A 27,660-nucleotide genomic window follows, 5' to 3' on the forward strand; every position below is an offset into this window, starting at 1 on the left:
TGCCAGTCCCGGAGGAAGCCGTGTCCCAGCTACCCAAGGCCCCGGCAGTCCGCCCGGCCGAGATGGAGGTGGACGTCGACTGGAAGTGGGCCCAGCAGGCGAAGCTGGCCGCTCCCAAAACCCAGGCCTCGGCTGAGGCGTCGCGGGGTTGCCACTGTAAGACAGCTGAGCAGGCCACGACACAGCAGGGCTCCCCAACGCAAAAGGTACCGGTTGTAGCCAGCACAGGGGAGCTCCGGCTAGGCCCGACCCCCGCGCAGAGCGACCCAGAGCAGGCAGACGCTCCGTACTGGGAGCAGCAGCAGAACCAGCTGGGCCAGGAGATTGCAGCCCGAGAAAAGAAGAAAGCGGAGGTGCTGGCCCGGACCATCCGAGAGAAGGAGAACCTCCGCAGCACCACCTATCGGGTGCGGGGCCCGACTTTTGAAGGCCAGGTTCGGCAGTTTGACCCCCGCCGTGGATGGGGGTTCATCTTTGAGCCGGGCCTGGAAGCGGAAATATTTGTGTCTCGGAGGGATGTGTACCCGCATCTTCCCGTGGGTCATCCCGACCGGGATCTGAAGCCCGGAGAGCTGGTGAGCTACACCCGGCATTGCGGGGAGAGGGGATGGTTCGCCCTCGATGTGAAGAGGAGGGTGAGCCGCAGTGCCCGGAGGCACACGCATTCCCCTCCCCTGCCATACAGTCCTGAGGAGTATGAAGAGGAGTGTTAAAAGGTAGCGGTTCTTTGTCTTAGCCCCCGTTATTGCCCGTTTTAAATGAACATGGCCGAGAACTTGCAGGCCACCCAATAACTTTTGGGTTAGTAAATAGTCCCGGACCAACCTTCCAGGACCTACAGTCTCCGGAGAGGCTGGTTGGAGGAAGGGCCTGCGGCAGAGGAGGCCGGGGTACCGTCGCCAATGAAACCGGTGACTACCCTCTGGGTCAGGGGTCCCCTGGACGTGGGGCCTCTGAGAGACTGCCGGGTAAGGAACTTATTACCCGGCCCGTATGGGCAATACCTGGACCTGAACCCGTTTCCTGGACTGGGGAAAAGGGGTGCTGACCTAGTTCTTAGAGGCAGCATCAGGGCTAGGTTCGCTTGGGTGGGCAAATGAAAGGACCCGGTCCCGTCCCGTTCCCGGTTATTAAAAATGTTTTATTTGCAACGTTCAAGTATAATGCCTCCCGTCAAGGGATGAAACAAAAGCTTTCGTAATTGTAAATATGTTGGTATACTTGTATATATGTTCTCTTTTATTTTTTGCAGTTCAGAAAAATAAACGGTGGTGGTTGGACAGCCTGCGGATGGTTTGTAGTTAACCAAGGGGGAGTGTGATGCCCTGGACTAGCCAGGTAGTCACAGATAGCGCCCTGCACAACACCTGTCCTCTAAAAAGGTGTCACCAGCCAACCAGTAAAACCCTAGTCACCCCTCTCAGGGCTTGATGTTCACACCAGGGGGCGGAGCCAGGCGGTTGGCCACGCCCACCGAGGAGTTCAGAGAGTCTGAGGCGGGAAATCGCCAGATGAAGTTTGGAGAAGTCAGTTAGTGGAGGTGAAGGAGAGTAGAAGCAGGCCTGTGCCCAGGTCTGCAGAAATCTGACAGGTGCCAGGGTTGGAGCCTGGGCACCTTTGACTAGGAGGCAAGCGGTGGCCTCAGCCCACAGGAGTCAGGAAGATGGCTCGGTGGAACCGTGGTGGACCGGGACAGGGTAGTGGCCCACCGATACCGACCCGGGGAACCGACTCGGAAACCGGAGCACAAAGGGGGGTACTCAGACCCTGAAATGAGGTCCAGAAGCCACTGGACCGAGTTAATTAACTGATTGCGGTCTGGACTATAGGTCCTTTCACACCCAAAGTCCCGACTGAAGACAACAGCCCAACGAGGGGGATAGAAAGCCACCGCACAGGCAGAGAGATCCCACGGGCCAGCGTCTGCAGGCAAAAGGGCTCTCCCGACATTCACAAAGCCTGGGAGCGGACTCCCGTCGCTGAAGCGCAGGCAGTCCACAGATACACAACACGGTGCAGGAAAAAGGCAGAGATCACCAACCGGGTGGGGAACCCGACGCAGCCGGCTGCGGGCACCGACCACCATCAACTTGGTTTACCAGAGACTTGTGCGTGTTACTAATCGTGAGTACAACAGTGCCCTCCGGCCGCACACCTCCCTGCACCGCCCAACCACACAACACCCAACGGGTCCCGGGGCCATCAACCCTGCCCACGGAGAGGTTATCTTGCCGCTCAACATCTCCCCCGGGTGCCCAGTAAACGCAGCGGTGGTGTCCGCCTTCACCACAACCTGTGGGTGGCGTCACAAACTCAAACACGGCTCCGGCCGTACACCTACGTCCCCTAAACCGCCAGCCCCCCCTTTCAGATCGAAGTGGACCATGGGGCCCCCGTGTCCGGAGACGCTCGAGCCACCACCCAGCGAGTCCGGATCCGAGCGTCTCGGTTGCCGCCGAGCACGGGGTGGTACAGAAACATGACATCACTTCACAAGACCATCACCGACACCTGACATTTGCACCGTCAGTATGGTTGTAGCTCAGCTCATGGCAGTCGAAAACCCAGTTATTGGATTCCATCAAATGTTTCTACTTAAGAACGTGCAGAACGTCTGGATCTGTACAAGGGACATGTTTCGGCAAGCGCTGCATAACTTCTGTTGAATTGTTTCAAGAGGAGACAGGATAATACTAATCTGCCCTTCATTTTATTTTATAGGTACAACTAAACAAAGAGATTCCGGCCTCAAAACCACCAATAAAATATCCCAAAAAAGGCAAAGAAAGAGCTTCAGGAAAAACACGGTGGCATTTTCCTTAAAATAGGCGCTGTGTGCACATACCCTAACATGGCATTAATGCCTTCTAAAGTGAGACTAAGTGGGGCAATATTTGTTTTAAGGCAGAAATGTTCTGGGTTAGTGAGTGCAAGGATGAACTCGCCTCGAGATCTGGCAACTCACACTACACCGTTAGCCTTTTGATGTGTTATTTTTGGTTTTATATAGGGCTGTTCTTTACATCATTACCATAATTCCATAATTCACAAAAGTTCAATAGTAAATTCTTTTTTTTTTTAGACTTGGAACCAATTTAGTGTACACGTTCTCTCCACTCAACCTACGCCAAGTCAAAGGCCAGGACTAGTCGAGGTTGAACATGGCAAACATTTGCTTTAGATAAGAGATGGGAACAGTCAATGGAGGATTATGTAACACTAAAATGCACTAAAAGCTAAACTCCAAGACAAGAACTGCAGAATCCTGAAAATTGATGACTTGATTGTTACTGCTTTATGGAAAAGTATTTGGAAAAATCTATGTACCGTATTTTTCGGATTATAAGACGCACTTTTCCTCCCAAAAATTTAAGAGGAAAATGAGGGGTGCGTCTTACAATCCGAATATAGCTTACCGGGAGGTGGAGAATTGTCAGGGGGCTGTCTGTGCGGCTCTGGGTGCGGGCAGCTGGGTTCCTGTCGGCACGTGCGTCAGCCGGGTGCCTATTGGTGTCGGCACCAGCTGCCTCTCTGTGCGGATGGGCGGCGGGTGGCCTGCTGGCTGCGACTCTGTGCGGGCGGCCAGGTGGTTGTGCGGACTGCGGTGGCTGTGCGGCGGGTGTCCCAGTCTATCCGTGGTCCTGGCTTCAAATGATGGTGCCGGGAGTCAGTGCGTTCACAGATAGAGCTCTTGGATGAGCGCACCATCTGTGCATACGCCGCTCCGGGCGCCATTTTTTTGAAGCCTGGACGGCGGACAGACTGGGACACTTGGCCTCACCGGACTTCTCCACCACACAACCACCACAGCTTCCGCTACCACCACTGAGCCGCCGCCGCCACCACTGACCCGCCACCGCCGCTGCCAACACTGACCCACTGCTGCCACTACTGACCCGCTGCCACCACTGACCCGCCGCTGCCACTGCCGCCACTGACCCGCCACTGATCTGTCATCACTGCCAGCACAGCTTCAGCCTCCTGTGACCCCGCTCCACCACCGCTGCCCCCCCCTCCAGTAAGACAACACCGGAGTATAAGACGGCCTCATTTTTTTTTACCTTTTTTATCTCTAAATTTGGGGTGCGTCTTATAAAATGAAAAATACGGTATATATTAGCCGGAGTTTGGTAGTAACCCACGCAGGTTCTGGTAAACTCAGATGTAGGCTCTGTCTATAGATCACCAAACCCTCTGCATAATAATCTTTATTTTTATATAGCATCAACATATTCCACAGAGCTTTACATACATCAGCAACACTGTCCACATTGGAGCTCACAATTAATTCCCTATCGTATGTCTTTGGAGTATGGGTGTATCGTTTGGGTTTTTCATGGAACTTGTTGTGTCTTTTGGTCTTTATCCAAGATGGAGTCCGTTGCCTCATCTTGCCCTTGAACTTCCTGTCTGCCCTGCTTATAAATCCCAGTCCGACTCACAATCTCTCTCACAGCCGGCACCGTGCTTCTTCTCAAACCGTTGTTCCCAGACACTTCTCAGGCAGTGTTTCACTCTCTCAGGCAACCTGGCTTCTCCTGTTCCCATCCTAAGATCATCTCTCGCTCTTTCTCTGCTTCCTGCACTTTTTGGGCCAGGTAAGTCCAGTTGCAAAGTTCCAAGAGGAGCACCGAATCTTCCGGCTAGTCCACAAAACACAGAACACAGGGGAGCACCGTCTCTTAAAGTCATAGCATGCTTAAGCGGTTTGTAGGGGGTGACACATCTATACTGCAGAGGCACAATAACTGCATTAATGATGTTATTAAAGGAGTAGGGGTTTATCACTGTACCATTCACAAATTGTAGGTCAGTTCCCTGTTGATTAGACACATTGGCCCACACTGTAAGATCACCACCACCAATGGCCCATCTGGTGACAGCAGTGGCTGATGCACAGTGCTCTCTTTGACGTCTCAAACATCGTTGGGGACCATCATTTTGCTTAGCGTGAATCAACTCTTATCAGAGAACAGCACTGAGGCCCACTGGTCCCATATCCTGTGTAGATGATGCCTGTGCCTGGTGGTGTGGTCGGTACATAGATGATGCCTGTGCCTGGTGGTGTGGTCAGTACGTAGATGATGCCTGTGCCTGGTGGTGTGGTTAGTACATAGATGATGCCTGTGCCTGGTGGTGTGGTCAGTACGTAGATGATGCCTGTGCCTGGTGGTGTGGTTAGTACATAGATGATGCCTGTGCCTGGTGGTGTGGTCAGTACGTAGATGATGCCTGTGCCTGGTGGTGTGGTTAGTACATAGATGATGCCTGTGCCTGGTGGTGTGGTCAGTACATAGATGATGCCTGTGCCTGGTGGTGTGGTCAGTACGTAGATGATGCCTGTGCCTGGTGGTGTGGTCAGTATGTAGATGATGCCTGTGCCTGGTGGTGTGGTCAGTACGTAGATGATGCCTGTGCCTGGTGGTGTGGTCAGTACGTAGATGATGCCTGTGCCTGGTGGTGTGGTCGGTACATAGATGAAGCCTGTTCCTGGTGGTGTAGTTAGGTACATAGATGATGCCTGTTCCTGGTGGTGTGGTCAGGTACATAGATGATGCCTGTATCTGATGGTGTGGTCAGGTCCCCTTGCAGGTCGTCTGGCATACAGACTATGCTGATAGAAATGGTTTTGAATGGTCTGATGTGACACTTAAATGTGCCTGGAGTTTTGTTGCATTCATTATCCGGTTCAGAAGCTCATCGTTCACAATGAAGCGGTTATCAGTGTGGGATGTGGCCAAAGAACGACCACTTCTCTTCCTTTCTGTGACTCCTCCAGTCTCTCTGTATGTCTGTACAACCTGCTGGTGACACTCTGTGACACGCTAAGCTCAGTGGCCACTTCCGTCTAAGAACATCCTACTTGAAGCCTCTCAATTGTTAGATGCCATCTTGGTCTCATGGTGTCAAATTGAAAACAGTGTGATAAAGAGGACGGTTTAACACCAATTCTAATTGAACCCCGAAATTTATTGGGTAATTCAGGAATCAATCACCTGTTGTGAATTTTACCATTAAGCTCCTTGTTAGAGAACAGAAAGTTGTGCAAAATGTCCTGAAACACTGAACAGTTGGACATGGGCATCCAAAATATTAGAGAAGGTCACATTAAGGTCACCTTAAAAGGTTAAGAGGGCATTTTAGAATCATCCTGAAATTTCACTGTCTGTCTACTTTTATATAGGCTGCTGTATGGAGGATATACCTTACAGTCAGTTTATTGAGCACATTCCTATAGTTTTGCAAGTCACTTGTGAAGAGGTTTTGTGACTCAACACATCTTTGCGAATTTAATGTACTGGCCCTTTAAAACTCAAGGGGCCGTTGAAAATTCCACACATTTCCACCAGACCTTTAGAAGTGACCGTAAGTTGTGCAGCGTCTTCATGGAGCGAAGTGACCTGTAATTGATGCTACATGTTCGTAGGTACTGGGCTGTAATTATGGGATTTCCCATCATCCTTTCTTGTACGTTTATACAGACGAATGAGGGTATAATTACATAGCAAAGCTTCAAAGGACTCTATACTGTAACCTTGTAGGAAACAATGCAAGAAGTGACAGTACAATAAATAAAGCACTAAATAGTAAAAACAAAACAAAAAAAAAAAAACCCTCCCCTCCCCCGGTCCATTAGGTAAATGCTGATGGGACCCTCACCAGTGACAACGTATGATGTCTGCATTTGAAGCTGTCAACTCATGAAAGCTCCATCCATTTTTTTCACCAAAGCCATTGATTATTTTTTGTTGTAGTCCAAATCGGCAATTGAATTTGAGTTTTAAAGGGGTATTCCCATCTGCAAGTGACCATCCCAATATGTAGTAGGTGTAATAATAATTATATTAGCAAATACCTCCAATAAGAAATGTAGTATAGTTCTCCTGATTAGCTTTGTCACTTACCTCATGTGCAGGGCTTTGCAGGAGCTTAGGTATCCAAGGTTACCACTACGCATATAGTGATAGTTCGTTGCTCAGGGTCATAACCATGGATACCCAAGCTGCAATGCCCTGCACATGAGGTAAGAGACATAGCTATATCAGGAGAATTATACTACATTTCTAATTGGAGGTATTTGCTAATATTATTATACCTACTACATATTGGGATAGGATTGTGGAGATGGGAATACCTCTTTCAGTATTGTGTATGGACTCCCCTAATTGCACAATGGGCAAAAGTATATGGTCACCGGACATCACATATACTGTATATAAGCTTGTTGAGCATCCTATTAAAAACCATGGAACCATGGGTAGTAATATGAAGTTGGAACCCTCTCGTGGCTATAACAATCCTCAATCTGCAGGGAAGGGAGTAGCCACTCCGGTTCCTCAATCTGCTGGGACGAGAGTAGCCACTCCGGTTCCTCAATCTGCTGGGAAGGGAGTAGCCACTCCAGTTCCTCAATCTGCTGGGACGGGAGTAGCCACTCAGGCTCCTCAATCTGCTGGGACGGGAGTAGCCACTCCGACTCCTCAATCTGCTGGGACGGGAGTAGCCACTCCGGTTCCTGATTCTGCTGGGAAGGGAGTAGCCACTCCAGTTCCTCAATCTGCTGGGAAGGGAGTAGCCACTCAGGTTCCTCAATCTGCTGGGACAGGAGTAGCCACTCAGGTTCCTCAATCTGCTGGGACGGGAGTAGCCACTCAGGCTCCTCAATCTGCTGGGACGGGAGTAGCCACTCAGGCTCCTCAATCTGCTGGGAAGGGGGTAGCCACTCAGGCTCCTCAATCTGCTGCGAATGGAGTAGCCACTCAGGCTCCTCAATCTGCTGCGAAGGGAGTAGCCACTCCGGTTCCTCAATCTGCTGGGAAGAGAGTAGCCACTCCGGTTCCTCAATCTGCTGGGACGGGAGTAGCCACTCCGGTTCCTCAGTCTGCTGGGATGGGAGTAGCCACTCCGGTTCCTCAATCTGCTGGGACGGGAGTAGCTACTCAGGTTCCTCAATCTGCTGGGAAGGGAGTAGCCACTCAGGTTCCTCAATCTGCTGGGAAGAGAGTAGCCACTCCGGTTCCTCAATCTGCTGGGACGGGAGTAGCCACTCCAGTTCCTCAATCTGCTGGGAAGGGAGTAGCTACTCAGGCTCCTCAATCTGCTGGGACGGGAGTAGCCACTCCGACTCCTCAATCTGCTGGGATGGGAGTAGCCACTCCGGTTCCTCAATCTGCTGGGAAGGGAGTAGCCACTCCGGTTCCTCAATCTGCTAGGAAGGGAGTAGCCACTCCGGTTCCTCAATCTGATGGGACGGGAGTAGCCACTCCGGTTCCTCAATCTGCTGGGACGGGAGTAGCCACTCTGGTTCCTCAATCTTCTGGGAAGGGAGTAGCTACTCAGGTTCCTCAATCTGCTGGGAAGGGAGTAGCTACTCAGGCTCCTCAATCTGCTGGGATGGGAGTAGCCACTCAGGCTCCGCAATCTGCTGGGACAGGAGTAGCCACTCAGGCTCCTCAATCTGCTGGGACAGGAGTAGCCACTCTGGCTCCTCAATCTGCTGGGACGGGAGTAGCCACTCTGGCTCCTCAATCTGCTGGGACGGGAGTAGCCACTCTGGCTCCTCAATCTGCTGGGACGGGAGTAGCCACTCTGGCTCCTCAATCTGCTGGGACGGGAGTAGCCACTCTGGCTCCTCAATCTGCTGGGACGGGAGTAGCCACTCTGGCTCCTCAATCTGCTGGGACGGGAGTAGCCACTCTGGCTCCTCAATCTGCTGGGACGGGAGTAGCCACTCTGGCTCCTCAATCTTCTGGGAAGGGAGTAGCTACTCAGGTTCCTCAATCTGCTGGGACGGGAGTAGCCACTCAGGCTCCTCAATCTGCTGGGACGGGAGTAGCCACTCAGGCTCCTCAATCTGCTGGGACAGGAGTAGCCACTCTGGCTCCTCAATCTGCTGGGACGGGAGTAGCCACTCTGGCTCCTCAATCTGCTGGGACGGGAGTAGCCACTCTGGCTCCTCAATCTGCTGGGACAGGAGTAGCCACTCAGGTTCCTCAATCTGCTGGGACGGGAGTAGCCACTCTGGCTCCTCAATCTGCTGGGACGGGAGTAGCCACTCTGGCTCCTCAATCTGCTGGGACGGGAGTAGCCACTCTGGCTCCTCAATCTGCTGGGAAAGGAGTAGCCACTCCGATTCCTGCACACCAAACTCATAACTGTTATGTGTCACCCGCTGAGGTGGAGCCATGAAGTCTCTGTTCTGGAAAAGCAAAACTTAAAAAGGTGTATTCCCGTCTCCAAGACCCTATCCCAATATGTAGTAGGTGTGATGATAATAATAATATTAGCAAATACCTCCAATTAGAAACGTGGTATAGTCTTTCTGATTAGCTATGACTTTTACCTCATGTTCAGGGCATTGCAGGACCATAGGTATCCATTGCTTGCAATGGATGTGACTGAATCCCTTATCCGCTCTGATTGGGGGGTAGGGGGAGTTCAACTACTTTTACCCTTATATCGTACATAGGCTCAGCAGTGGAGCATTGCAAAATATCTGCAATGTGCATGACTCTGAGCATCTCGAGCAAGAACTCCCATAATTACACAGAACCCAACCCTGACGAATCACAGGATCACATAACTGCTTGCTGTGGTTTCTACACTGAAGGGGGACAACTATGAAATTGTACCTTACTATATAAAACACACTCAAAATACACACTGTAGGCAAAGGCATCATCTTCAAAATCCTGGACAAGACTACAACTCCGATCTATTTAGAGGCTATAGAGAATTGGACCTCCGAGGCTCTCTACGTGTTGGGGAACTGCAAGTCTCATAATGCCCAGATTGCAACAGCCTCTGCTGAGCTTAACATATTTAGCCCTAATGATGATATGTCCTGTTCTTGCACTAATACCAATGATGCAATGCAAATGGGACATGTTCTGTATAAAATAAGCCCCCCCCCCAATGTGGGCCTAAGAAACCCCAATGCGAAAAAACCCCTAATATTGCCAATGTAAGCTGCATCTATCAAAAATTACTTATCAGGCTTCAAATAAATCAGACGCTGTTCACATTGCAGATTTTTACACTCCGCCCTATGGTTCCTCTGGTGTCTCTGATCTACACAGACAGACTCTGGCATCCACCAGCTGTGTGCTCATTCTTAAACAGGCTAGCAAGAGTTAACCTCTCTAGCTTGCTTATTAGGCTTCTGGGATCACATGTTGTAAGGAAGCCTATCACATCTGCTCCTCATACTTAGGTTGGAGGAGATCTTCCACCCATGCCGACTGTAGTTTCTGCTGTGTTGTTCTGTGTGCTGTGGTGTCCAGATTTGCTGGAGAGACAGTAGGCTATGCTTGGTGTTATTGTAGAGTTCACCCGTCGTCTTGTTGTTGTATGTCCATTACTGTATAGGAGGCTGGGCAAAGTAAACATGAGTTCTTTGAAAATTTGGAAAATTAAATCAGGGCTCATTTAACCAGCATCTTCTGTATATAAGGTGATGCAACAGTTTCCAGCAAGCACTCTGCTATGTAACACTGTTCCAGACAGTAGTAGATGGAAGGCTTTAATAATCTTCACACAGAGATTCCAGAATAACATACATGTTCACAGATTATCTTCTCTACGTAGTCTTTCTCCTTACAATGTGGATGTACACAGAGCAGAACACTGTACAGTACCTTATTATGTAGTGTGGTGAGGGGTGAATACTGCAGTCTGTCACTTCTCTCCACTATTATACTGCACAACAGAGTTTGCTCTTGAACTTTCCTGACTATTCTCCACTCCTGACAGTGTCTTTCCTGGACTGGCTGGCCTCTGTAGCTTGACACTTCTCAACATACATACACTACACTTTACGAGCACTGCTCCTTCTTTGCACAGAGATATAAACACTTTTTTCCTTTTGCAGGGAGGCAAACCCACACTCACTGCTTCCCAGGATCCCCTGGGTCACTGCTGGATACTTCTTGTCTTCTTCTATAACCTTAATTCCACTGTTGCTGGATGATTTTAGATAATCTGTGCAGTTCCTACTTGTCACATTGTTGTTTTCACCCTGCTCTTGTTTTCCTCCTTATCTCTTATTGTCTTATACCTCTGTGTGCATGTGCTGTGTGAAAAAGTTTTGGTTTCCCCGTCTATCTATTCATGTGGGTAATCACACTCCTTTCTCGGCCCCTGAGAGGTAGGGGGAGGAGGTATAACATCAGGGCTGGTCAGGAGCAGGGTCAGGAAGGAGACTCAGACTTCCCCAACTTCAGGGGTATCTCTGAGACTATGGATAGCTAGGGCCCCCCAACCTGAGGGTCAGCCTAGGAGCCCCGATTTCCTTCTATCCCCATAGTCAATGTTACACTGTAACCCCAGGACATCAGAACGGTAATAGCAGTTAGTGGAGGTAATTCGCTTACCTTCTTCATTGACCATTTTAAGGGAGAAGGGGTCCAGCACTGACCACCATTATTAATCAAAGGGAGCCTTTTAGCTTCAGGACGGTGAGGCTATGATAACATAATGATATGAGTGGTGAGGTCACTGCCTCCCACAAGGTCATCCTACTATTCTCCTGCTGCTGCTGTCATTCATTCCTTTTATCCAAGAGTGTTTTGTCCTGGATATGTGAATCTGAAAGGGTTGTTCTTCAGGATAAAAGGGGGGGGGGTATTGGCTGGGGGTGGGGGAGGGTGGGTGGTGAGCTCATGATGATTGACAGTTTGGACTGAGCTGTGCTCTCTCCCATTCTGCATGCAAAGGCATCTTTGTACTGTTCAGCATCAGAGAAGCACAGGGGCACTGAAGCTTCCCGATTCAGCAAATTTTTAGAGCAGCGCTTACAAACTTTATAGTAAAGAGCTTGTAAGCGCTGAACTCTTTGCCTAGAAATCCAGCCACCGCTCATGACCTGAAGAGATGGCCATTAACGTAAGTACCCAGCAGTAAACTATAAAATTAAAAACTCCCTTTGTGAGAATGTAGAGGATTTTTACAATAACTTTACAATATTACCTATATAAAAAGTTGAGACAAGCCATTTAAAACAGGATCACAAATTAGAAGTTAAATAAAAAACAATATACTTTTATTTATACACATATGGCATGATCTGTGCATGTTGCATAGCGGTTCCTGCATACAAAGTAAAAAAGTCATGCAAAAGGTTCATTACCCATCTGTATCTGTGTAATGATATATGGAAGATGTAGGTGAATGTGGAAATGTAATGGAATATCTTTCAGCACCATATAAATGACTTATATCCTGTGACTATTGCCAATAAATAGTATTAGGACCCGGGGGCAAAGCTAAGCTCCATACATGGGGCAATGCCTAGCTTGAAATGAAATACCGCAGCCAAGAATCTGATCTGCCCCGGCGCCCAACCAATGCCTCCGGGTCTCCTTCTAAAAACTAAATAAATATGCACCAATGTGTTTCCTACTTTTAAAAACTCAAGATTGTTTGCAGTTTTTTTTCCTAACATCTTAAAAAGAAGCTGTCATCAAAAAATGACCTATTAATTAAATTAGGTTTTTGTAATAAAAGTATTTTTTTTTTTTTTACATTTCTTGCATTGTTTTATTCCATATCACAATCTTTATCTAAAATAAAAAAATGAGACTTGTAATTCTCACATTGGCCACTAGGGGCTTTTTTTTTTTAGACTCTAACTCTGTTGTTTCATGAAAAATATCCTTTGTATTGAAGTGTGCAAAAATCATTGTGATGGGAGGGGGAGGAGGTGAGCTGTGACATCTGCAAAAGTAGAAAAAAAAATTGCCTTGACCCACCACCGTCCAAAATTGGAATTTCCTGCTTGGATTGAACCTTTAGCTCATGTGGATAATGAAAATGGCGATAAAATCTGGTCCGTCCAGTATAGGGAAATTAAAACATCTATGGTTATGAGTGATCATGTGGACAATGTTTATACATACATGGAAGCAGTTGTTTAGCCATCAAACGGAGTACTAATAAAATAGATGTTTTAATTTCCCCTATGCTTAACATATAGGATTTTACTGCAATAACATCAACTATTTACATTAGCAGATCCCATAGTCAGCTGTAAAGGCGGTACCTGACATTGTAAACAGCCTCTGCTGATAATGAGCATGCTGAAAACTTGGAGATATGAGTCTAAAACAGCCCTAGTGTCCAGTAAGAAAATTGCAAGATTATTAATTTTGCTTTTTAGTAACATCCCCAACATTTAGCTATATCTGAGAAAGCTACCTGTTATACATTGATAAGGGGCAAGTACCCCCAAACTGTTCACGGTCAGTGGGTGTCTGGCTTTGCTAATATTCCTGGCCATTTTAGAAGGCTACATGAGTGGTTGAACATTGATTTATAGGGAGTGTGAGCGAAATACTCTGCTTCTATGCCCTTGGAACTCCAAATTAATAAGATTTGTTTTACAAGCGCTTGGAGAAATCAATTCAGCACACACCTTCTATGGTGTACTGAGAGTTTCTTCTTTATTACATCATGTGACCGGCCTATACAGTGTGTCCACCCATATCCTGTCCACCGCCATTAACTTGAGAACGGCGGCAGCTATAGGCATAGAAGTGGTGTCTAGGTATAGTAAAGTAGCCCTGCGCTACGCAATGAAACCACCTATAGCGCCACCTGGTGGAAGACAACGGAGTTAGCATTTTTATCTCGAAAACGGAACGAGATAGAGAAAAAAAGTGAATTACAAAGTTGTCATTTTGTCCAAGTGTTCACGTGTTCCTAATTGAGTGGGTTATCGCCTATAAACCATAGATTAGGTTATCATGCCTGATTTATCTATTTTGGAGGTTGACACCGGATGTATATGTAATGTGTATTGTATATGGGAGCTGATATTTTGGATATCGGCCCCGAGCTGACCTGACAGAAGAGGACGACTCTTACAATTCCTTGTGATACAATAAGCCGCGTGATATGTACAGGCGAGGAACAATATGTCTTCTCTATTGATATATGATGTCATCTTGGAATGATTAAACCTATCTTGTAATATTTTTTTCTGACATAAATACATATTATAAAATACTTTAATACCGCATCATTTTAGGTTTTCTGTCTCAGATTTAACGGTCGTCCACTGGCTCCTCAAGTCCTTGTAATGCAGACCTGTGGCCACATTTCACAGCGCAAACTGCATAGATTATGAAATAGATTTCTTAGACCTGATGAGGCTGGTGTGCTTACATAAAAAAAAAAAAAAATCTATTTCAAAATGTATAATAATTTTTTAAAATGTAAACTCAGTCTCTGCCCACCCAGCCTGATTGACAGTTGTTCTCAGTGTCCATCCTTTCTGCAGCTACTGAATATCAACCCACCTAACCTAATCGATAGATTTTTCATATTGTTTCTCCCTGCTGCTGAAGAGTATCCGCCCATTATCTGATTGACAGTTCCTCAGTGTCCTTCCTCCCTGCTGCTGATGCGTATTCGCCCAGCATTAGCTGATTGACAGCTCCTTAGTGTCCCTCCTCCCTGCTGCTGATGAGTATTTGAACACCATTATCTGCTTGACAGCTCCTTGGCATCTTTCCTCCCTGCTGATGAGTATCCGACCACCATTATCTGATTGACAGCTCCTCAGTATCCCTCCTCCCTGCTGCTGATGAGTATCCACCCCTATTATCTGATTGTCAGCTTCTCAGTATCCCTCCTCCCTGCTGCTGATGAGTATCCACCCCTATTATCTGATTGTCAGCTTCTCAGTATCCCTCCTCCCTGCTGCCGATGAGTATCCGCCCCCCATTATCAGATTGTCAGCTCCTCAGTGTCCCTCCTCCCTGCTGCTGATGAGTATCCACCCCTATTATCTGATTGTCAGCTTCTCAGTATCCCTCCTCCTTGCTGCTGATGAGTATCCACCCCCCATTATCTGATTGTCAGCTTCTCAATGTCCCTCCTCCCTGCTGCTGATGAGTATCCGCCCCTATTATCTGATTGTCAGCTCCTCAGTGTCCCTCCTCCCTGCTGCTGATGAGTATCCGCCCCTATTATCTGATTGTCAGCTCCTCAGTGTCCCTCCTCCCTGCTGCTGTTGAGTATCCGCCCCTATTATCTGATTGTCAGCTCCTCAGTGTCTCTCCTCCCTGCTGCTGATGAGTATCCACCCCCCATTATCTGATTGTCAGCTTCTCAGTGTCCCTCCTCCCTACTGCTGATGAGTATCCGCCCCCCATTATCAGCTCCTCAGTATCCCTCCTCCCTGTTGCTGAGGAGTATCCGCCCCCCCATTATGTGATTGACAACTTCTCATCATTCTTCCTCTCTGCTGCCAGAGTATCTGCCCACCGTTATCTGATTGACAGCTCCTCAGTGTCCCTCCTCCCTGCTGCTGTTGAGTATCCGCCCCTATTATCTGATTGTCAGCTCCTCAGTGTCCCTCCTCCCTGCTGCTGATGAGTATCCACCCCCTATTATCTGATTGTCAGCTTCTCAGTGTCCCTCCTCCCTGCTGCTGATGAGTATCCGCCCCCCATTATCTGATTGACAGCTCCTTAGTGTCCCTCCTCCCTGCTGCTGATGAGTATTTGAACACCATTATCTGCTTGACAGCTCCTTGGCATCTTTCCTCCCTGCTGATGAGTATCCGACCACCATTATCTGATTGTCAGCTCCTCAGTATCCCTCCTCCCTGCTGCTGATGAGTATCCGCCCCCCATTATCAGCTCCTCAGTATCCCTCCTCCCTGCTGCTGAGGAGTATCCGCCCCCCATTATGTGATTGACAACTTCTCATCATTCTTTCTCTCTGCTGCCGGAGTATCTGCCCACCGTTATCTGATTGACAGCTCCTCAGTGTCCCTCCTCCCTGCTGCAATATCACACTTCTCAGTATAAGCTGCAACTGTCAGTAAGGCTGGGAAGGCAAAGATTGAATATATTTTGACCCACAAACTATCTAACTGTTTAGCTGGACATGGTCATTTTAATATTAGAGTTATAGTACCATTATGACATGAATTTTCATCAAAGTAAGTACATCAGCCTTACCAGGTTTAAAGTGAAATTACTAATATATGCAGTTTGTATTGTGAAGTCTGGTGACAAATGAAAATATGCCGTGTGACAATCAGACTGAAGCCCCGCTCACTCCATATCCGTGTGATGCCTTCAGCTTCCTTTCCTTCTGTTCGCAGATCTTGGAACGACCTTTCTTATATGGTTTTTGGAATTTAGGTTTCTTGAGGTCAGTTTTTCCTTTGAGCTTGAGGACACTTTCTCCTTCTTTAACTGAAAATTTATCTGAGGATTTAAAGGAAAATTAGTCAAGCATGGAGGAACAGAAAATAGATGGGTCATTTTTAGCAAATATTTGACCATTTTTTGATACACCAAGACCCTACAGTCTGAAATCCATGGAAGACCTTCAACATAGGTCGGATTCTAAAGTAATGGAGGAGAAGGTGAGCAGGGCACTACTTCTATTACTGGTTTAATCAATATTCACATGATGCGTTAAACCGCGACATTCCAGACAAATGAAGCACAAGGGATTTGGCTGCAGAAAAACAATAGCACGCCTCCGAGGTGCACGCTCAAAAAAGCCGACAACAATTCCAATGGGACACTAGGTAGAAAAAGAGAAAGCACTCACCGGTTTTTGCTGTGTGAATCAGTGGACCTTTAATCATGCATGGAAGTTACATGTGGCAAGCGGGGTGCGGGTGAGACAGGACAGCACGTTAGACGACGGCCGTTTCGCACTCTATAGTAGTGCTTCGACGGGTCGTCGACCCGTCGAAGCACTACTATAGAGTGCGAAACGGCCGTCGTCTAACGTGCTGTCCTGTCTCACCTCCTCCCCGCTTGCCACATGTAACTTCCATGCACGATTAAAGGTCCACTGATTCACACAGCAAAAACCGGTGAGTGCTTGATCTTTTTCTACCTAGTGTACCATTAGGTTGGATTCTAAGGTGGCTAACTTTGGATATACCGGATGTCTTACCACAAATATCTTGACATCGACCAAGTGTCCCCACCGTAGTGAACTACTCTGTGTTTGGCTGAACAAAGGTGCATGCTCAGCCAAAAACACAGCAGCTCACTAGAGTTGGGACATTTGGGTCGATCTCAAGAGGGTGTTGAGGGTCAAAATTAAGCTCAAATGATGGTTCGTTGACAATCTAATGTCTATTTTCGGATGTTGCCTCCAACATAATTAACTTTGAAAAGGAGCAACTTGGTGAATGCTCGACTCCCGCTAAATTTAAAGGCTTGGGGACTTTTGGCTGGAATAGTCCGTCAACCTTTTCCCTCCCTAGGATGTAATGGTACATCATGAAAAGGGTGGAGATGTATGGGGCGGGCTCAGGAGCTGAGCCCGCACCACATAGGGCAGAAGCCAGCACTGCTATACTGCCAGAACCTATCAGCAGAGATAGGAGTTTGCTGAAATATTTAAAAATAATTCCCCATCCAAAAATGTAAAAAAAAACCCAAATAAATAATAATAATAAAAAAATCCTATTTAGCACAATATTTCATAATGTACAATAACTAAACCCATAAAATAAAAATCATAAAAAAGGAAAAAAAATTGAAACACCAGAATTGCTAATTTTTAGTTGCCGTCACCTCCCACAAAAATGTGATAAAACGGCACCAAAACACCATATTTACCCCAAAATGATACAAATAAAAACTACTGCTTGACACACAAAACAAACCCTGCTACAACTCTATCGACGGAAAAGTAAAAATGGGTTTCGGAAAACAAAAAATTCTGAACTTTGTAAAACAAAACTTTTTGAAGTCACTAAATAATAATAAAAAAAACTATATAAGTTTGGTATGGATATAATTATTCTAACCTATGATTCGTGCTGGCAGGGTTTTGTTTTTTTTTTTTTTACTGCATAATGAATACCAAAAAAGCAAAACGCTCCCCCCCTTAAAAAAATTGGGGAATTATGCAGATTTTTTTTTCAACCCATTTGTAAATTTATTTCACATTTTCAGTATATTATGTGGTAAAATAAATAAAAGATGCGGTTTAAAAATACAACTCATCCTGTAAAAAAAAAAAAAAAAGTCCTCATATGGAAAAATTAAAAAGTTATGTCTTTTGGAAGAAGGGGGGACGAAAGTGTAAAAATGAAAAATTGCTGCATTATCATGGGGTAAAAACGCAAAGCTCCTTGTGCCAGTTATTACCCTGGTCTCTTTTTGGGGTAAGGCCCCTTTGCCCCATTGTTCCCCTCTGAATTGTAAAGCGCTGCGGAATATGTTGGCGCTATAGAAATAAAACTTATTATTATTATTGTTCCTCTCCTCGTTCAGTAGTTCCATCAGGGTTTCTATCTGAACTCCTCCCTGCAAAACGGGGTTTCGGGCGTATGTGCCGACTGGGCCATTGACTATAATGGTGCAGAGGGAGTCACAGTGTGCTCTGTCGTGCACCATTTTCGGGGGTATACACTTACTGGAGGTAGATAACCAGGCACAGTCTACTACATCCGGGTGTCCACCTCCAATAGGTGTATACTCCAGAAAATGGTGCATGACAGAGCACACGATGACTCCGTCTGCACCATTATAGTCAATGGCCCTGTCGGTGTATACATCTGAAACCCATTTTGCGGGGTGGGTTGACGGAAGCCCAGAAGGGACCACTAAATGGGGAAAGGAGTGCAGATTGAAAACCGCCTAAGGCCTTTCACACGTGCGTGCCCCCGGTACGTGTATGGTCAGTTTTCTCACGTACCGGAGACACAGGCACACGTAGACCTATTAAAATCAATGGATCTGCCATGGACTGTGTGTACGTGTGGAGCATACGTGTGCCAGTGTGCTCCACACATCAACATGTCCGTTTTTCTCCTGCATCACGGGTGTCACACGGAACGCAAACGAACCACACGGAGGTGTTCCGTGTGACACGCGCCGGAGAAAACTCACGTTGTCTGAGAAAAAAATAACAAAACTTTACTCACCTTCTCCAGCCCTGCTGTCTCTCCCGCAGCTGTCACTTACTTCCGACCGCCGCTCATTATGCTCATTGTATATTCACTTCACTGCGGCCGGAAGCAGCAGCAGCGGGGAGTCGGCAGCACCGGAGACCGAAGATCAGCACCACGGCCAGCAACGCCAGGGACAAGTGAGTAGAAAGTTCCCGTTCTCCGTGTGTTATCACGGATAGCACACAGAGGACACACGTGTGCCATAAACACGGCTCACGGAGGGCAAAACGCACCCTTGACACGTCCGTGAAAAACGTGCGTGGTTTTTCATGAACGTGTGAAAGAGGCCTAAGACATCCACCATTATACCCTCCCTACTAAAACTTACCAGTGTGGGCTCATCCGGACCAACTACTATAGTTGCGGACTTTGCATAGCAGCCATCTGCCGACACAGTCATTGTATAAGTGCCTGGTAGTAACATGCGGAAATAATCTCCATCCTTGCCTATATTAAAAATACAGGTATACATCGGTCATTTTCATTAGGAATTGGGTCTAGGGCGAAGAATTAAAAACAAACCTGAGCCTTTACTTACTGGAAAAGATGTTGTGGTTAATGCCTGCAACCGAGATCACGGCATTGGCAATGCCATTATTATTCTCATCCGTCACCATCCCTTTAACTCCTTTGTGAACCTAGGCAAAAATAACAAAAGCTTAAGTCCATGGTGGTTGACGGTCATTAGCCGGGTGACCGTGACACTGTAACTTGTAAAACCACAGATGAAACGAGCCGAGCCCTAATAACTCTCTCACCTGTCAACAAGAAATGTTCACATTGTATTTGCTAAAATTATATTTTTTTGCTTGTTTTGTGATAAGAATTTGCAAAAATCTACAAAAAGTGGTTGCATGAAATTAGGAAAAGGTCTGCTTTTATTTTAGGGAAACAGCGCCACCCTTGACTGCACATGGTACTGCAGCTCAAACCCCGAGTGACGGAAGCTGGACTGCAACAGAAAAATTAATCATGAACAAAGGAATAGAAGCAAAAAGTAACTGTAGTGATGAGATTGTGTTTGTGGCTCCCATTGAATGCTACAATAAATCTGTATGCGGTAAGCGCCCCCTAGTGGTGGATATTGACAGCCAGAACCAAGTAATATTGATATTATTGCTACCCTATTTTGGCCCCCAAACAATAATACGTTATTATTTTTTCTTCTAGGGGTCACAGAAAAAGCTTATTACTTTGTGGGAGGAGAAAAGTGACACTATTACTTTGTAGAAGGCGTAAAAAAGCCATTATCCTCATGTGAGGCATTTAGAGGCCCAGTAGTGCTGGGAAAGGCCTTAAAAGTAACCTGTCACTAGATATATAATGTAAGGCCATTGCCTGTAAGCCCTTATATACAGCATTCTAGAACGCTGTATATACATCCTCAAGCCAACCTGTATAACGTAGAAAAGAGGTTTTATTATAGTCACCTGCTGGGCAGTCCGATGGGCATCGCTCGTCTTACCCCGACTCTGTCCTCCTTTTTGCACCGTGTGGATGGAGCGGTCTCCATTGCGCCCCTCTGTCTGCCATACTGACGGCAGTGCAAAGTATTGTAGTGCGCATGCGCGGGAAAGGGCAAAGAGCAGCCGCGCATGAACACTACAATACTTTACTCTGCCCTCAGCAGGGCAGAGAGAAGTTCGCATGCGCAGGAGCACAATGGAGGGCACTGTGTGGATGGCGTAGGACGCGTCATCCACATTAAGAAGGAAGCGAGGACGGCAAGTGCAAGCAGAGAGGAGGCGGCGGATTTAATCCAGCAACGCCCATCAGACTGGACAATCCCACAGATGAGTATAATACAAGATCTTTTTTACATTATTCAGATCAGCTTAGGCAGATACAATATATACAATATTCCAGGGCTTACTGGTGGTGGCTGAACTTTATGTGGGGAAAACCTGCTGACATGTTCCCTTTAAGGCTATGTGCGCACTTACCGGATTTTTCGCGGATTTTGCCGCGGATTTGCTGCATGTTTCGCTGCAGAAAATGTTCATAACATCTCTGCAGTGAATCACCAGCAAATCCTATGGAGAAAAAAAATCCTGTGCGCACTGGGCGGAATTTGACAGCTGCATGTTTTGCTGCGGGAATCCCGCAGCAAAAACAAGTGCATGTCACTTCTTTTCCGCACATCGCTGCGGGATTTCACTCCATTGACTCAATGTTAATCATGAAATCCCGCAGGGAATAACGCAGGCAGCAAATTCTGTGCGGTTCACTGCGTTTTCCTGCGTTATTCCCTGCGGTATTTTGCGGTTTACCTCTGGTAATGTACATCACTTGCTTGCGGTTTTGCAGGGAAGTGATGTCATTACAGGAAGAGGAAGTCGTGCAGAGAGTAAACACACACAGATCACACACACATAGACATCACAGACATAGATCACATAGACACAGACACATAGAACACACATAGAAAGAAAACGGAAATATAGAAAAAAAAGAACGTGGGCTCCGCTGTATATTTACCTTCCAGCCGAGGTAAGCACACAGCGGCGGCCCGCTATTCTCAGGCTGGGGAGGGAGAGGGGCAGGGTAATGTCCCCCGCCTCACTCCCCCTCCGGCAGCCGAGAATATCAGCCGCAGCTGCCCCGGCACTGTCGCATGCAATATGCGGCACTGCCGGCGTGTCCTCGGCTCTTCTTGCCACCGTGTAGCAGTGGTGGCAAGGTAATACAAGGGGTTAATGATGATGGGGGACCACCGCCATTAACCCCAGGCTTGATCATGGCAGCATCTATGTGACAGCTGACATGATCAACCCGTAAGTAAAGTGAAAAAAACACACACACCAAAAATCCTTTATTTTAAATAAAACCAACAAGCCTCGTTCACCATTTTATTAACCCCCCCAAACAAAGCTCCGGCGTAATCCACACAGCTCCGGCTCCTGCGTCCTGCACTGCTGACAGCCAGCCGCGACTGTCACAGACACAGGCTGAATGCAGCAGACAGCAGAGGTAATTACCGGTCATTTCCCACGGCCGGTAATGTGAACTCACTGCCGACCGTGGGAAATGCAGCGATCTGTCATCTATCTATCTATCTATCTATCCCTCTATCTATCTATCCCTCTGTCTGTCTATCTATCTATCTATCCCTCTATCTATTCTTCTGTCTATCTACTATCAGAATTAAATGTATTTTTTTTTTTTTTTCTTCAATGTGCTTTATTGCATTGAATGCAATAAAGCACATCCCAACCCGCACGCGGCAAAACCGCGGCAATACCGCGAACAATACCGCGGTAAAGCCGCGGCAAACCGCGGCAAACCGCATGCGGTTTTCGGGTGCGGTTTCCCGCGGTTTTTTACCGCGGGTGCGGTAATCTTTGAGAGGATGCGGAATTTTCTCAAGAAAATTCCATTTCCCAGTGCGCACAGAGCCTAAGGCTGGAGCCACACTAGCGAACGGCATGTGATATGAGAGCATCAGATGTGATATACTAATGACCCCCGGGGTCAGGCCTCTGCTGCGAGCGTGAGCTGAGTGTCATGCGAGTGTGATCCGATCTTGTGATCAGATCACAACTGCAGAGGAGAGGGAGGGATTAATACACCCATCACCTCCTTTGTCAGCCTGTGCATATATGTGAGTGCAGTCTGATGTTTCATTCGCACCAATAGACTTGTATGGGTGCGAGTGATGAGAGAATTACAGACAATTGCAGTATGCTGCGATTTTTTTTCCTCAGTCTGATTAGGGCTGAGAAAAACTTGCGATCTGAGCTGCAGCATTGTCCTACATGGGGTCAAGTGCAATGCAAGATTTTCTCACATTGTACTCGTGCGAGTCATACGCCATTGTGTCTCTCCCCTAAGAAATACTATACTATAAGTGTTTGCACTTACTGTTGAAGAAATAGCAACAGCTGAATCTTATGTTGAGCTAACAGCAGATGGCGCTGGGTTAACTGTTGGAATTTGTTATGGGGAATCTGTCAGCAGGTTTTTGCTATGTAATCTGAGAGTAGCATCATGTAGGGGCTAAGACCCTGATTCTAGAAATGTGTCACTTACTAGGCTGTGTGTTGTCGTTTCAATAAAATTTATCAGCAGGAGAATATCATTAGAGGACTAAGTGTCTTGTACCTTCTAGTCCTGCTGTTCTGTTTAATTCCATTTACCCGATAATTAGCAACACAGTGTATACAAAAAGCTGTCAATTAGTGGTGTGGGCAGGGTTATACAGGGCTCAACACTCAAAGCTCTGCAGTAAATACAACCGATTTTATCACAATTGCTGCACCCAGTAAACTAAGTGATACGTCGCTAGAATCAGGGTCTCTGTTCCTATATCATGCTGTTGTCAGATTACATAGCAAAATCTGCTGACAGATTCCCTTGAATGTTTGCCGTTCCTCTATACCGTACTATATGACCTCATGGTTTTTTTTGGGATCTGTTCTTCCCTATATAGGGAATGTATACAGTAATGGGGCAAAATACAGTAATGGGGCAGAATTGGGGGTATCAGTAGGATTGGAAGTTTGAAAAGTTTGTCAAAAGCTAGGGAGGATGCTCAAAAGTTAGGCTATGTTCCCAAAAAAGGCTTTTGGTGAGTTTTTGATGTTGCAGCATTTCGGAGTTGTTGTTACAGGTGTTTTTGTGTTTTTGACTCTTTTTGATATGTCATATATTAAATAAAGCTGCTTTGTTTTTGATTTTTCCTAGTACTGGGCTTTGACAAAACATTATTGATACACACAAGATTGCATTACCGTATATTAATTTTTTATACATTTCTGCTGCAGAAAGGCATTAGAAACCCGTGTGCATTTTTTACCTGTGGATTTTCTGTATCTAATGCAAGTCTAAAGCGGGTTTTACACGTTGCGACATCACTAGCGATGTCGCGAGCGATAGCACCCGCCAACGTCGGTGGCGCGTCACGGGGTGATCGCTGCCGTAGTAAACAATATCGCTACGGCACCGTCACACACAGTAACCTGTTCACCGACGTCGCTGTGGCCGCCGAACAATCTCTCCTTTCTAAGGGTGCGGTTCGTGCGGCGTCACAGCGGCGGCACTAAGCGGCCGCCCAATAGAAGCGGAGGGGCGGAGATGAGCGTGACGTAACATCCCGCCCACCTCCTTCCCTCCCATAGCCGGCGGCCGCAGGTAAGCTGTAGTTCGTCGTTCCCGAGGTGTCACGCGTAGCGATGTGTGCTGCCTCGGGAACGATGAACAACCTACGTCCTCAACAATCAACGATTTTTTGAAAAGGAACGACGCGTCAACGATGGACGATTTGGTGAGTATTTTCCATCGTTAACGGGCGCTCGTTGGTGACGTCGCTAACTATGCCGGATGTGCGTCACGGAATCCGTGACCCCGAAGATATATCGTTAGATACGTCGTTGTGTGTAACGGGGCCTTAAGGCAAAAATCTGCCCATAAAACTCAGTGCACCCGCAAGATAAATTGACATGTTGCGGATTTGAAACCCGCACTGCAGGTCACTTTACGCTGAGTAAAACACAAGCAGAGTGGGCAGGAGATTTCTATAGAGCCCATCCAGTTTGCCGAAACTGTAAGATGCTGTATTTTTAAAAAATGAAGGCGTTTGATAAGTAATAGGCTGGTGTTCCATCAAAAAAAAGTGCACCTCATCACGGCTGATGGGCTGTCATTAATAGGCCAGTTTATTCACTAAGTACCTTAATTTTTATAGGTACGGTATATTCTGTATAGCATTAATGCAGTCCAATTTTTATATATTCAATGTTTGCATACATCTTAGTCTTATAGTGTGCTGCTGTATTCCTTTGCTTGGTAATGGTGTAAATAGTTGATAAATATTATCAATAGTTGTCAAGATGTGACTGCATGACAGTGAGGGACAGGGGGCCTCCTATACTGTCCATCACGCTAGGGGACCCTAGGCTATCCATGACTTCCAGATTACCCTTCAGGGTGGAGTCCTATGCCTTACTATTCTCCTGACCAGATCAAATCTGTTACCCCCCCTCCCGATGAAAGAAGGGTCAGGAGTGCGATGAAAACATAGATTAAGACAGACAGGGGAAAGCCAAAACTCAGACACACTGCAAACTCACAGGAACAAACAGTAAGGGACAAAGGAGAAAAGCAAGAGCAGGAAGGTAGCAATAACAAGACAAGGGTTCACATCATAACTGCTCACAGCAATAATTCACAACAACTTCTAGTAAATCTGGATCACAACACTTCACCAAACCAGTATAGGTAAGCTATAGCTGGCATTAATGGAATAGTCCAGCCAGCATATAAAATGGAGGGGAACGAATGTGAGTGGCTCCCTTGTAGTATGTGATCAAAGAGACTAACAAGCAGCCCAGCAGAGATTAACTCTTGCTAGCTTGTCTATGTTTGTGGGTCGACACCTGCGTCTCCTTGAGCTGATCACAGAGAGAGAGGTTAGCAGACAGAGTGCCAGAATCTGCATTTTCCACAGATCCTGACGCCGCCATTATAGTTGGCAATGCCTGCAAAAATCTTCTTGTGACAATAGTGTAAATATGACATCACCAGACCTTGGTACAAAATTTGAGCATTTTGGTCTCCCCTATTATTTTTGTGCAGGGCCCCACTTTGCCTAAAACCAGCTTTCCTTACAGAAAGTGTCAGACTGTTATGAACTGCAACATTTCCTGATATTTTATAATTTATATACTTTTTTGTATAAAATATTTTTTTAAAAACATTCTACAAATATGCGAACACAAACACTTGATTTAGACAATTGACCATTTTCTGTTCAAGATGCGGCTCTAGGGAGAATGAATTTGTTCTTGTCAATGTACATACAGTAGTTGTAGGGGGGTCGGATTTGGCCGGGGGCTGTCGGGGGATCGCTTCTTTAGAATCTTGCCCTTAGAGTAAATGATTTGCTAATCAAAGTGTCACATTTAATTACGTGCTTTTAAAACGAGACGTACAAACACATCGGCCAGCCCTTTACAAAGCGCTCTGTGTTTTTTTAAATGCCCCAATTCCTGCTTGGCCAAAAGAACACAGAGACAATTATTCCTTTACTATATGACTGCTACAAGTAAAGACTGTCGAATTTTGGGGGCCCGTAAAACAAAATGTACCACTGAACGGTGTCTGTTCTGCGTTTGCCTGGAAACATCATATTAAAGGTGAAGCTGGACAAAGTGCGCAGTGTGCGTGCAGCTAACCCGGCCTCAGGCTCGTAGGAGCCATGATGTGAAGCCGCAGTGTTCTGCTCTTCCTCTTCCCATTTCCTATCCCAGGTTATTTCAGTTTTGTATTTTAGGTATATTCTTAAGTTGAAGTTTGCCGATAAAAGCAGCTCATTTATGGCACACACGGGTGTCTGGGTACGGTGACCTGCATAACCCTAAACTACACTGGAGCTTTCACCTCCAGGTAATAGAGCAGAATGTTTTTGCAACCTTTAGAACTCCGGTCCTGCGCTCATTCAGTATTTGTGTGCTGCTATAGAGGCCTATATATATATATATATATATATATATATATATATATATATATATATATATATATATATATATACACACACACACACAATATATATACACACACACACAATATATATACACACACACACACACACACACACACACACACACACACACACACTACACTGCAGACCAAACGTTTGGACACACCTTCTCATTCAAAGAGTTTTCTTTATTTTCATAACTCTGAAAAGTGTAGATTCACATTGAAGACATCAAAACTATGAATTAAAACATGTGGAATGAAATACTTAAAAAAGTGTGAAACAACTGAAAATATGTCTTATATTCTAGGTTCTTCAAAGTAGCCACCTTTTGCTTTGATTATTGCTTTGCACACTCTTGGCATTCTCCTGATGAGCTTCAAGAGGTAGTCACCGGAAATGGTTTTCCAACAGTCTTGAAGGAGTTCCCAGAGATGCTTAGCACTTGTTGGCCCTTTTGCCTTCACTCTGCGGTCCAGCTCACCCAAACCATCTCTATTGGGTTCAGGTCTGGTGACTGTGGAGGCCAGGTCATCTGGCGTAGCACCCATCACTCTACTCCTTAGTCAAATAGCCCTTACACAGCCTGGAGGTGTGTTTGGGGTCATTGTCCTGTTGAAAATAAATGATGGTCCAACTAAACGCAAACCGGATAGAATAACACGCCGATGCAAGATGCTGTGGTAGCCATGCTGGTTCTGTATGCCTTCAATTTTGAATAAATCCCCAACAGTGTCATCAGCAAAGCACCCCCACACCATCACACCTCCTCCATGCTTCACGGTGGGAACCAGCCATGTAGAGTCCATCCGTTCACCTTTCTACAAAGACACGGTGGTTGGATCCAAAGATCTCAAATTTGGACTCATCAGACCAAAGCACAGTATCCACTGGTCTAATGTCCATTCCTTGTGTTCTTTAGCCCAAACAAGTCTCTTCTGCTTGTTGCCTGTCCTCAGTAGTGGTTTCCTAACAGCTATTTTGCGATGAAGGCCTGCTGCACAAAGTCTCCTCTTAACAGTTGTTCTAGAGATGGGAAGGTGTGTCCAAACTTTTGGTTTGTACTGTATATATATATATATATATATATATATATATATATATACACACACACACACACACACACACCATTGTGGCAGTACATTGAGTCTGCACAGTGGAAGAGATCAAGGGTGTGCAATACTTAAAATCTTTGCAGCCAAATCAACATACAGGGATAAGTATATATTAGGCCAGTATCCTG

General features: G+C 46.4%; 1 protein-coding gene across 1 annotated transcript in view; it reads right to left on the reverse strand.

The window, feature by feature from the left end:
• Positions 1 to 12,011: 12,011 nt before the first annotated feature.
• CPN1 (carboxypeptidase N subunit 1) overlaps positions 12,012 to 27,660 on the reverse strand; it is a 74,683-nt gene continuing 59,034 nt past the window's right edge. Inside the window, exons 7-9 of the mRNA XM_075348432.1 lie at positions 19,479 to 19,578; positions 19,269 to 19,387; positions 12,012 to 16,220 (exon numbers count right to left, since the gene is read on the reverse strand). Coding sequence (XP_075204547.1) covers positions 16,089 to 16,220; positions 19,269 to 19,387; positions 19,479 to 19,578 — 351 coding nt within the window. The 3' untranslated portion in view covers positions 12,012 to 16,088. The remainder of the gene's footprint in view (positions 16,221 to 19,268; positions 19,388 to 19,478; positions 19,579 to 27,660) is intronic.

Source organism: Anomaloglossus baeobatrachus, chromosome 5 (assembly GCF_048569485.1).
Source record: "Anomaloglossus baeobatrachus isolate aAnoBae1 chromosome 5, aAnoBae1.hap1, whole genome shotgun sequence".
Taxonomy (NCBI): Eukaryota; Metazoa; Chordata; class Amphibia; order Anura; family Aromobatidae; genus Anomaloglossus; species Anomaloglossus baeobatrachus.